Here is a 12,362-nt window from a genome sequence, read left to right on the forward strand (position 1 = left end):
TAATAAGTCCTTTCAAATGGTTGCCTGTAAGAAATCGCTTTTAGTGATAAGGCCGCCATTGCACTTTGTATTGTCTTTCTGTAATTATTGTTACTCTACTGATTCTTTGTTTATTTTAGTGCAATAAAGTATTATTATTATTATTATTATATATATAAATTATAAATTATAAATTATATTTTAGCTATTCACTCTTACTCCTTCTCTATTCTTTATATGTGTGTACTATTTATGTGTGGACTATTGTTGTAAATGCAATAAATATTTTGTGTAGTAAAAGACTATTTATTTTTACTAATCACCGCACCAACCACTAAACATGATAAAGAAAATAGTTCAATCAGGCAATATACCCAACTCATGGAAGTACCAAATTGTTATCCCTATCCTCAAACCTGGAAAATGTCCTTCAGATTTTAATTCCTATAGACCCATTGCCCTGGCATCTATTATATCTAAGATTGTTGAACGGCTTTTGAAAAATCGACTGGAATGGATAGTGGAAAGTAGGAATATCTTAGCGCCCTCTCAGTTTGGCTTTAGAAAGGGGCTAAGTACTATTGATAGTCTCAGTATTCTTACTACAGATATTCGACGAGCCTTTGCCAAAGGAGAGTATTTGGTTGGTGTCTTTTTAGATGTCGCATCTGCATATGATAATGTTCTTATTCCGGTGCTCAGACAGAAATTGCGTCAGCTGAGTATTCCGCCGAGGATGTCCCATTACATATGTAATCTGCTGACCGGGAGATCGGTATCTGTAAGACATCCGCTTCTTACTATACCTTCCAGACTTGTCTGGAAAGGTCTTCCTCAAGGTTCAGCTCTTAGTCCGCTGTTGTATAACATATACACACATGACCTTGAATTATCTGTTAATAATTTCTGTAACATCCTTCAGTATGCTGATGACATCGTCCTCTATTACAGCTCAAATTCTGTGGAGGACACAACTTTTCGTTTAAATACTGCCTTGCACTATCTTAACCAGTGGCTCTCTGAGCATGGCCTGGCATTGTCGATAGCTAAATGTCAAGCGGTCGTGTTTACAAAAAAGAGAGTAATTCCAAATTTTAAAATTTTGTGTGATAATATTTCCATTCATCTAACAGAAAACGTCAAATTTTTAGGCATAATACTTGATAAACGATTGAACAGAGTTGCTCATGCTGAATATCTCAGCAGGAATTGTGAAAAAGGCATTAATGCTTTGAGAGCTGTGTCTGGTGTGTGGTGGGGCGCACACCCTTATACTCAAAAACTGCTGTACAATGCTATAATTCGCAGTCATATTGACTATGGATTATTTGTGTTAGACCCCTTTAATAAATTACCTACTGAAAAATTAAACCGAATACAATATAAATGTCTTCGGATTATCCTAGGTGCGATGAAGTCTACTCCTACCAATGCATTGCAGGTGGAGTGTGTAGATCCTCCACTTCCTATCCGCCGACAATTCCTTTCTGACCGATTTGTGAGTAAAATGTTGCAGCTGTCTTCCCATCCTTTACGGTCTAAGCTATCTAAGCTAGCTGATCTCATACCTCAAGGCAAACCTTTACCATACCTGCTTGATAGCTTCCTTAGACTTACCTCTCTCCCTAATCCTTTGACTTGTTTTCCTTCTAATCCACTATTCCTTACACCGTACAACGCCCTAGTTCATTCTCCTTGTATTGTCACAAATCTTGGCCTAACCAAGGGAGATCCTGGCACCAACACAAAATTAAAAGAAATAGTTCAATTCAATTGGTCGAATCACCTCCTCATCTTCACTGATGCATCGAAGCTCTCGAAGGAGAGCTGTGTTGGTGCAGCCTGTTGGATACCAAAATTCAAAATTCTTCTACAATTTAAATGCCCTCCCGAATCATCTGTGTTCACAGGCGAGGCTGTTGCTTTGTTAGAAGCAGTCCTGTTTACACATTCCCACAATTTTAAACAGACGGTTATTTTCACTGACTCACTAAGCTGCTTAATGGCCTTAAAGGGAAGCCCATTTTATAGTAGATTGAGATCTTCAATTGTTTTAAGGATTCGTAAAGAATTGTACTCTTGTCATCTAAAGGGTTTGGATGTTACGTTGGTGTGGATTCCAGGACATTCTGGAATCAGTGGGAATGAATCTGCAGACTCCTGCGCTAAATCAGCTATTCAGTGTGGCACATTAGACCGTTTCTCCAATTCCGCCCAATATCTGATGTCCCTTGCGGATATTCATCTGCATAAGTCCTGGAATAATTTCTGGAGTGAGTCAAAATCCCATAAAGGTAAGTATTACGCCTTTATTCAACCTGATATTCCTAGCCGACCTTGGTTTTATTCTCAAAGGTTTATTGAACGGAGGATTATTACAACAATCTGTCGCTTACGTCTTGGGCATGCTTCTACTCCTGTACATCTAGCTAAGATCAGGGTCAGGGACCACTCTGTGTGAATGTGGCCTGGACGACGGCTCCCCTTCCCACATCCTTTTCTCTTGTCCTAAGTTAACTCGTCCCTTATATGATGTCCTCCCTCATAAAGTCCCTCGTCCTTTAAATGTTCAGTGTTTGATAATGTTTGTGTTTAGTCCTTTATGTAATTTTTTATGTAAATATATTAAACTTAACAAAATAAAACTTTAAATTAACACCCATGTAAAATATTATTTATTACTTATCTAATGTGTTGTGTATATATTGTAAATTTGTGTTTGTTTTGTTTTAGGTGAAGGCTGTACTTACACAGGATCTCTTTTTTTACATGTATTCTATAATTGTGTATATTTATCTTTTTATTACCGGTCAATTTCCTTCGTGTGTTTTCCATACAACGTGACATTGGCGAAATGAATTGTGCTCAACTGGCACGCTCGAAACGCCATATATCGAGAAATCAATCAACAATCATATATGTATTATTTATTATCGCCATATATCAAGAATTCAATTCAATTCAATTATTTATTATTTAATTACCATTAGCTTTATGAGGCTATTAAATGTAAATATCGTTCACCATTTTATTTGAATTTTGAACGTCCATTTCATTCGCTCAGAGTTTTGTTAGCTTATGCAGTGTTGCCAACCCCGAGAAACGAGAAAACAGTAGTTTACTAAAAAAAAAAACAGGAGAAAACGGTAGATTAAGTAAAAAAATGCAAATTTCATACTGTATTCGTATAATTAAAACAATCACATACTTTTTTTAGTTATCACACATTGGTATAAAAAAAATAGGTCTCTCTTTTAGTGCTTTTCCTTTTCCTGTCATCTTTTAACCACGATTTTTTAAATTTCTGTTCATATTTTAATGCTTTTTTTGGGAGGACTTTTGTCAGTCCATGAATCACTGCTCATTTTATCAAAGATAATAAAAATTCTTATTTAATATTAACAGCGGGATTATATATATTTTACTAATAGTCAATTTGAGCCACAACACAATACGCAATACTATTTAACGGTTTTAACCTGTAATTGAAGCTGTCATTTTTACACAGGGATTTCCCCGTGCATAAAAATATGACTGTTTAATCTGCCCTTGAATTCGAGGTAATGTCATCGAAGCACAGCAAAAGTTAATATTGCCATATAGTAGTTTTTGCATTTTATTGTGGACAGTGGTTAACAAAAATATTTGCATATTGTAGGTGGCGCAGAACACTAATTGAAAAACAGTTAAATTTTGGAATGAAACAGAAAACAGATAACAAGAGGCTTTTTTGTGTAAATATCAAATCTACTGTTCAAATCAAACAGTAGGGTCGGCAACACTGAGCTTATGTCGCCAACAGTGCTGCCAACCCTACTGTTTTAACAGTAGATTGACTATTTTTTGGAACGTTTGTTTTGGTTTACACACGTGTCAGTGAGGATTGTATTTAATTTAGTGTTGTTTATTGTTTTAAGTGGAAAAATTTAAGTTTTTAGAGTTTCCATATTATCAAGGTGTTTGGTGTTAGTGTTTGTGTTGTTATTAGTAAGATTGGTGTTATTATATATATTTAAGTTTGTAGGTTAGGATTTAAAATGGATCCAGACCCCCCGCCTGATCCCCCTGATCCGGGTGGTATAGAAGCACAGGTAAACCGAAAAAGGCAAAGCGTAGATTCGCATCCTGATGTGGATATGGTTAAAAAAACCATAATCGATCCTTCCACTGCAACTCCTTCAATTCAAAATATTTATACTCACCCCTCCCTTTCCGAAAATGCTAAGTCATACCTTGAATCCGATAAAGGCCCTTTCATTGTGTATGTGTCGAGGGAAATTCCTGACCCGGCAGCTCTATTAGAGCTTCCTCTATTAGAGCTATCAGGTTTGGCCAGTTTCTGCACAAGAATAAAATTAACGACATCATTGATGGTGGTATTAAAAACATTGGTCGCAATAAGATTAGCGTTGAGTTCTCAAATGCTACTGCAGCGAATTTATTTTTGACTAACCCATTATTGAGTCTATGTAAATATGTTGCTGTTATACCAACCTTTAACATCACTAGAATGGGTATAGTAAGAGATGTTCCCGTCGACTTCTCATTAGATGAACTTGTCGAGTCCTTGGTATTTCCCTCTGGGTGTGGTCTAGTACTGAAAGCCAGGAGATTAAATAGGAAGAATGTAAGTGAGGGGGTAACTACATGGATTCCGACACAGTCGGTTGTAGTTACGTCCGTGGACAGATGTTGCCTGATAGGGTCTTTTCCTATCACTCTTCTCTTCCTGTAGAGCCCTACAAGTTTCCTACCATTCAATGTTTAAATTGTTGTCGGTTTGGCCATGTTAAAGCACAGTGTAGGTCAAAGCCTAGATGTTACAGGTGTTCCCAGTTGCATACTGGTGATGCATGTGACATAGTCAAGGAGGATTCTAAATGTATGTATTGTGGTAGTAAACATTTTGCCACTGACAAAGACTGCCCCGAGTTTTTAAGACAACAATCAATCAAACTTTTAATGTCACAAGAGTGCATATCCTACATGGAGGCGTCAACACGTTTCCCTTCTTCCCAACGCTCTTATGCTGATATGGCAAAAGAAGTGTTCTCCCATCCTATCCCCTCATACCAACCAATTTCCAATAATAAATCCCAGTTACCTCATTCCAGTGTCCCAGTTGGTCCTAACAAATCTTACCGTAAGACTGTGTTCCAATCTCCCCGTCCCCGCGCTCCTCTAGCAAAGGGATATGATAGGCCAGCTCACCAGGCAATAACTGGTAATTGTTCCTCTTCCCTTCCTAATGGTTGTGCTCTTAATCAGGGTGTTGACAATTCAGCAATGACAAGAAAGGATCTGTTAGTTGTTCTAACAGAGACCCTTGTGAGCATAATCTCTTCCTCTTATGAATTTCCTTTACCGTCCCACGTTGCCCAGAACCTTACTAAAATCTATAATAAAATCCTTAATAATGGATCCATTGAAATTCCTCCAGTGGAATAGTAACAGTATTCGGCCCAAAAGGCATGAATTACTGAATATTATTTCGCTTTATCAGCCTGTCATTGTTGCCCTCTCGGAGACATGGTTGTTGCCTGATTCAAATTTTAGGGTGTCAGGTTTCTCCTGTTTACGGGAGGACAGAAGTGACGGGTATGGAGGTAGTGCTTTTCTTATCCGGCACTCCTCTTCCTATTCCCGTATTCCTCTTCCTCCTCACAGTCAATAGATTAATGCTGTTGCTGTGAGGGCTTTTAATATCTCCTTTCTTTCCGCTTATATACCTCATCCTTCCTCTTCCCTCTTCCTTGAGCTGAAGTCTATTATCTCTGCGCTTCCTAGCCCTGTGCTGGTCCTGGGTGATTTTAACACTCACCACACTTTGTGGGGGTGTTATTACTGTGATAGATTTTCTCCTTCGTTGGTAGACATAATTGACGATGTGGATCTCTGCATTCTCAATGATGGCTCACCGACTCGCAGGGTTAATCCTAATCAGAATCCTAGGACTGCTATTGACCTTTCCTTATGTTCTCCTTCCCTAGCTTCCCAACTATCATGGGCTGTTCTTCCTTCCACCCATGGTAGTGATCACTTCCCAATTCTGTTATCCTTCAATAATACACACACTCCTACTTTTAATCCCTATTCTACCCGTAAGTATAATTTAAAAAAAGCGAACTGGTCTGAGTAGCTGACTCTGTGGATTGTATGTTGGACAATCTTCCTGAGTCTGATAATTATGAGAATGTCGTTCTTTGCTATGATAGGTTTATTTCTGTCATTTTATCTGCAGCTGACTCACATATTGTGAGTGTTGTGTGTAGTGACGTGTTGCAAGCTTTGGTCAAATGTCAGCTGATGCGTTTTCGTACCACGACCTTGTCTACCTGTCATATAAAATACGTCCACCAAAACGGAAGCCGACAGTTGTAATGCGAAGATGTTTTAATAACATCGACAACGAAAAGTTAATGAACGATCTTGCTTGTATTGACTGGGATTGTATATTTAGTGCCGGTAATATCAATGACAAATTGAATATTTTTAATTCAATTTTGACAGAGCTTTTTGATATTCACGCACCGCTCCGGCCTGTTAAAATAAAACATCTCCCCGCTCCTTGGTTAACTTCAGATATCAAGTTGCTTATGTCCAAACGTAATACTGCAAAGTCAAAATACAAGAAAAATCCTACGGACGCAAATCTGCAAAGGTACAAAACACTACGGAACCGATGTAACAAGGCTTGCAGAGACGCACGACGTAATTTTATTCTCTCGTCTATTGACAATAGCAATCCCGCAAAAACTTGGAAATTTCTGAACGCGATGGGAATAGGGGACCGGCGCACCAATGATTCAGCTACCTTAAACAACTGTACGGATTTGGACTCGCTGAATAAATTTTTTACCTCTGTCAATGTATTAGCTGATAATACTAAAGCAAGAACCCTTCACTCCTTGTCATCAAAATCTAATCCTGCAACAAAACCTTTCCTTTTCTCTCCTATTTCACAAGCGGAGGTTCGCAAGCATGTGTTGTCAATTAAATCCGACGCTACTGGGTTTGATAATATTAGTCGACGCATGATTCTTCTTACACTTAACTCAATTCTTCCTGTCCTGTGCCATATTTATAACTTTTCCCTTTCCCATAACGAATTCCCTGATGCTTGGCGTCATGCAATTGTGATCCCTATTCCTAAAGTACCTAACCCAGCATCTTTCTCAAACTATCGTCCTATATCCATACTGCCTTTCCTATCTAAGGTTCTTGAACGCATTGTACACGAACAAATCTATCTTTTCCTACACAATAACAACATACTATCTCCTTTCCAATCTGGTTTCCGTCCTGGGCACAGCACAGTTACAGCTCTAAATAAAGTCTGCGACGATATAAGATGCGGTTTTGAACACCAGCAAGTGACTTTACTTGTTCTGCTGGATTTCTCTAATGCATTTAACACAGTTGACTTCGATGTTCTATTATCTATTTTAAAATCTATTAACTTCTCCTCGAAAGCTACTGAATGGTTTTCCTCGTACCTACACGGACGCAGATAAAGTATCAAGCTTGATGGAAAAGCTTCATCAATTTGCAGTATAAACGCTGGCGTCCCACAAGGTAGTGTACTATCACCATTACTCTTTTCCATTTTCATTAACACTCTCACTCAACTCATATCGTCATCGTACCACCTTTACGCTGATGATTTGCAAATTTACACAACTGCAGCTGTAAACGATATACCAAATGCGGTTAGTGAAATTAATTCAGATTTACAAATTATTAGTTCCTGGAGCAAATCGTTTGGGCTCTCTGTCAATCCCAACAAGTCTCAGGTGTGTATATTTGGTAGCTCTAAACAATTGTCTAAATTACGTTCTCCTTTACCCTCAATTTTTTATGATAATGTTTGTTTGGAGGTTAGTGAGAGTGTTAGGAATCTGGGAATCAGGATGGATGGTTCTTTTTACTGGTCGTCTCAGGTATCTGAGCTTAGTCGTAAAGTCTTTTGTACCATAGGTAGATTGAGAAGATGGAAGAACGTCTTACCGTTAAAGACTAAAATCTCTCTTGCCCACGCTCTCCTTCTACCTATCCTAGACTATGCTGATACATGCTACTTAGATCTGTCCCAGCAACTACTAAATAAACTTGAGCGTCTGCAAAATCTTATAATTAGATTTATTTTTGGGTTAAGGAAACATGACCATGTGTCTCAGTATCGTAGTCAACTGAAATGGCTGCCAATAGAATACAGGCGTAACTTGCATGCCCTCACTCTTCTTTATAGCATCCTTTTCAATCCTGTTACACCATCCTACCTCAAGGAGCGTTTTAAGTTCCTGGGGTCAGACACCTTCGATTCCCAAAACCTCCGTTCCCACCTTAACCATATCCTCGAAATTCCTCTATGCCACACGAAATGCTATAGTGACTCTTTTACGGTTAAAACAGTAAAGCTATGGAATAAGTTGCCGCTGGAAGTAAGACGGTCCCAGTCAATTGGGATTTTTAAACGACGTCTTAAACTTTACTATCTCCAACTCAATTCGTAAAACGACAATATTATAATTATATATGTATTTATCTTTAATTGTTGTATGTATGTATATATGTATGTATGTATATATGTAGATATACATACATATCTACACAAATGCCTGTATTAAACTATTTTGTGTTCTCTGAATATTGGTTTTTATATAATTTATGTACTTTTTGCACCTTTCTGCCTTCTTTTCTAAATTTAATCCTTCCGTATTTCTTTGGTTGCCTGTAAGAAATCGCTTTTAGTGATAAGGCCGCCATTGCACACTTGTTAATCGTGTTTCTAATGATTTGTATTTTTTTTTTTTCTCTTCTTATTTGTGCAATAAAGTATTATATTATTATTATTATTATTATTATTATATTCCTAAAAAGCGCTCCATTCAGAATTGGATGCAGTTCAATCCCTGGTGGGATCAGGAATGCTCTGATTCTGTCGATCGGCGAAAGTCTGCCGAGGTGGCATACGCGGCCTGTATGTCAATGGAGAATTTTATTGAGTACCTACGCAGTGATGCGAAGTTAAGAAAATGCATTTGTAAAAAGAAAAAACTTGGTTGGGTCAATTTCTGTGAATCCCTAAGTCCCCGCTCCTCTTCCTCTCTTGTGTGGACAAACGTTAAGAGGTTTCGCAGATCACTTAACAATGTCAACGCTTCAAACTCCAATAATCCTTCCATTTGGCTTAATGATTTTGCTGACAAATTGGCCCCTCCTTCTGTACCATCCTATGACCTTTTTGTATCCTTGCCGGTTGAATCTTCAGAGGAAATGGATTGTCCTTTTTCCTTTGAAGAGCTCAATAACGTCTTAACGGATCTAAGGGACACTAGTCCAGGAGAGGATAGTGTCTCTTATTCTTTTATTACTAGATTAAGTGAACAAGCAAAGCGCCATTTTTTAAATCTGGTAAATATTATATTTCAATCAGGTAATATTCCCATCTCATGGAAATCCCAAATTATTATTCCTTTACTTAAACCAGGAAAGTGTTCTTCCGATCCTAATTCCTATAGACCCTTTGCTCTATCATCTACTTTATCAAAAACTGTTGAACGGCTTTTGAAAAACCGTTTGGAATGGTTAGTGGAAAGCAGGAATATACTAGCGCCCTCTCAATTTGGTTTTAGAAAGGGGTTAGGTACCATAGATAGTCTCAGTGTTTTAACTACAGACATTCGACGAGCTTATGCCAAAGGAGAGTATCTAGTTGGTGTTTTTCTGGATGTTGCATCTGCATATGATGGTGTTCTTCTCCCGGTGCTCAGGCAGAAACTTCGACAGCTGAGTATTCCGCCGAGGATATCTCATTACAAATGCAATTTGCTGACCGGTAGAACGGTATCTGTTAAGCACCCGCTTCTTACTGTACCTCCCAGACTCGTCTGGAAGGGTCTTCCTCAAGGTTCGGCTCTGAGTCCTCTGTTGTATAATTTATACACACATGACCTCGAATTGTCTGTCAATAGTTTTTGCAACATACTTCAATACGCTGATGATATCGTTCTCTACTACAGCTCAAAATCTGTGGAGGACATAACTTTTCGTTTGAATACTGCTTTGCACTATCTTAACCAATGGCTTTCTGATCATGGCCTGGCATTATCAGTGGTTAAATGTCAAGCGGTGGTATTTACAAGAAAGAGACTAATTCCAAATTTTAACATTTTATATGATAATATTCCCATAAATTTTTCGGAAAGTGTAAAGTTCTTAGGTTTAATACTCGACAAACGACTGAACGGAATTGCACATGCTGAGTATCTCAGCAAAAAATGTCAAAAAGGCATAAATGCTTTAAGAGCTGTGTCTGGTGTGTGGTGGGGTGCACACCCTTATACTCTTAAATTATTATACCATGCAATAATTCGTAGTCATATTGACTATGGTTTATTTGTTTTAGACCCCTTTAACAAAGTAGCGTCAGAAAAACTCAATCGAATTCAATACAAATGTCTCCGAATCATTCAATCATTCACTTCACGCACTCCAGGTAGAGTGTGTTGATCCCCCTCTTCCTATCCGCCGTCAATATTTCTCTGATCGATTTGTGGGCAAAATGTTACAGCTTTCTTCCCATCCTTTAAGGTCTAAGCTATCCGAGTTAGCCGACCTTATTCCTCGTGACAAACCATTACCATATGTACTTAATAGTTTCCTTAAATTTACCAATCTTCCTCATCCTTTGTCCTGCTCTCCTTCTAACCCATTGTTTTGTACGTCATACAAGGCTTTGGTTTATGCTCCTCGTATCATAACAGATCTTGACTTGATCAAGGAAGATCCTGGCACCAACACAAAGTTTCAAGATATAATTCAACTCAATTGGTGTAATCATCTTCTCATCTTCACTGATGCATCAAAGCTCTCTAAAGAGGGCTGTGTTGGTGCAGCATGCTGGATTCCAAAATTCAAAATTATTTTACAATTTAAATATCCTCCCGAATCTTCTGTGTTTACAGGTGAGGTTGTTGGCTGTTGCTTTATTAGAAGCAATCCTGTTTGCACATTCCCATGACTTTAGACAGACGGTTATTTTTACTGACTCGCTAAGCTGCTTAATGGCGTTAAGAGGTAACCCATTTCATAGTAAATTAAGATCTTCAATTGTTTTAAGGATTCGTGAAGAGTTGTACTCATGTTATCTAAAGGGTTTGGATATTACTTTAGTCTGGATTCCAGGACATTCTGGAATTAGTGGGAATGAATCGGCAGACTCCTGCGCTAAGTTAGCTACTCGGTGTGGCACTTTAGTTCACTTTTCTAATTCGGCCCAAGATTTGTTGTCCCTTGCATCTGCCCATCTGGATGAGTCCTGGAGGAAACTCTGGGAAAGATCAAAGTCTCTGAAAGGTAAGTACTATGCTTCTATCCAACCTTCTATCCCAAAGCGACCTTGGTTCTTTACTCAAAAATTTACTGAACGGAGAACTATATCAACAATTTGTCGTTTGCGTTTTCAGGGATCACTCTCTGTGTGAATGTGGCCTCGACGACGGTTCTCCTTCTCACATCCTTTTCTCTTGTCCTAAATTGACCCGTCCCTTATATGACATCCTTCCTTATAAAGTTCCCCGCCCCCTTAATGTTCAGTGTTTGTTAATGTTTAGAAAGGGTATCGTGTCTATTTCCTCTAAAGCTGTTGGAAGTGATAACTTAAGTCGTGACATGTTGCTGCTAGTGCTACATCTTGTAACTCCTATTATTACTCACATTCTAAACTTCTCATTCGAGTCAAAATCTTTCCCTACTGCCTGGAAAAGTGCACATGTACTCCCGTTACCTAAACAATCTAATCCTATTCATTTTTCACACTTTCGTCCTATTTCCATCCTTCCTGTCCTTTCGAAGTTCCTTGAGAAAACAGCTTTTCAACAACTTTCTAACTATCTTTTCCAAAACAATCTTTTAAATACATTCCAGTCCGGCTTCCGCCCATCACACAGTACATGTTCAGCGTTAATTAAAGTTACTGATGATATTCGTTTCGCGATGGATAATAAAAAATTAACTATACTTATTTTACTCGACTTTCGTAACGCGTTTAATTCTGTGGATTTTGATGTGTTACTTGGTATCCTTTCCACACTTAACATCTCTCCTGCTGCCACTGAATGGTTTCGTTCTTATCTTCGGGGTCGCAAGCAAAGAATCTACACCGGAGAGCTTTGCTCTGACTGGGTTGATTTGGTAACTGGTGTACCTCAAGGCGGCGTACTCTCTCCTCTGCTCTTTTCCATTTTTATAAATGAAATTACCAAAATCCTATCTTGTCAATACCATCTCTACGCTGACGATTTACAGCTATATAGACACGCCACTCTTGAAGACTTAAACACTGCAATTTTGAACATTAACACTGATCTCGCTCATATTAG

At 38.4% G+C, this 12,362-nt stretch overlaps 1 protein-coding gene and 1 pseudogene across 1 annotated transcript; both read left to right on the top strand.

The window, feature by feature from the left end:
* Positions 1–319: 319 nt before the first annotated feature.
* On the top strand, positions 320–2,440 carry LOC146526719 (uncharacterized). The gene is made up of 3 exons (XM_085206089.1): positions 320–701; positions 1,113–1,226; positions 1,386–2,440. Exons 1-3 carry the CDS (start codon positions 320–322, stop codon positions 2,438–2,440), a joined length of 1,551 nt encoding a protein of 516 aa, XP_085062215.1.
* Positions 2,441–4,016: 1,576 nt separating this feature from the next.
* LOC146526720 (uncharacterized) lies at positions 4,017–5,638 on the top strand (annotated as a pseudogene).
* The last annotated feature ends 6,724 nt before the right edge of the window (positions 5,639–12,362 follow it).

Source organism: Heliconius melpomene, chromosome 21, assembly GCF_056956725.1.
Source record: "Heliconius melpomene rosina isolate 202511_hmr_F chromosome 21, ASM5695672v1, whole genome shotgun sequence".
Classification (NCBI taxonomy): domain Eukaryota; kingdom Metazoa; phylum Arthropoda; class Insecta; order Lepidoptera; family Nymphalidae; genus Heliconius; species Heliconius melpomene.

What these genes read in the sequence shown, in the direction of transcription:
- LOC146526719 (XM_085206089.1), top strand. Translation starts at nt 320, where the DNA reads ATGATAAAGAAAATAGTTCAATCAGGCAATATACCCAACTCATGGAAG. An exon ending in ACAGAAATTGCGTCAGCTGA is followed by an intron (nt 702 to 1,112) that starts GTATTCCGCCGA and finishes TTCATCTAACAG; the next exon opens with AAAACGTCAAATTTTTAGGC. An exon ending in TGCTTTGAGAGCTGTGTCTG is followed by an intron (nt 1,227 to 1,385) that starts GTGTGTGGTGGG and finishes GGATTATCCTAG; the next exon opens with GTGCGATGAAGTCTACTCCT.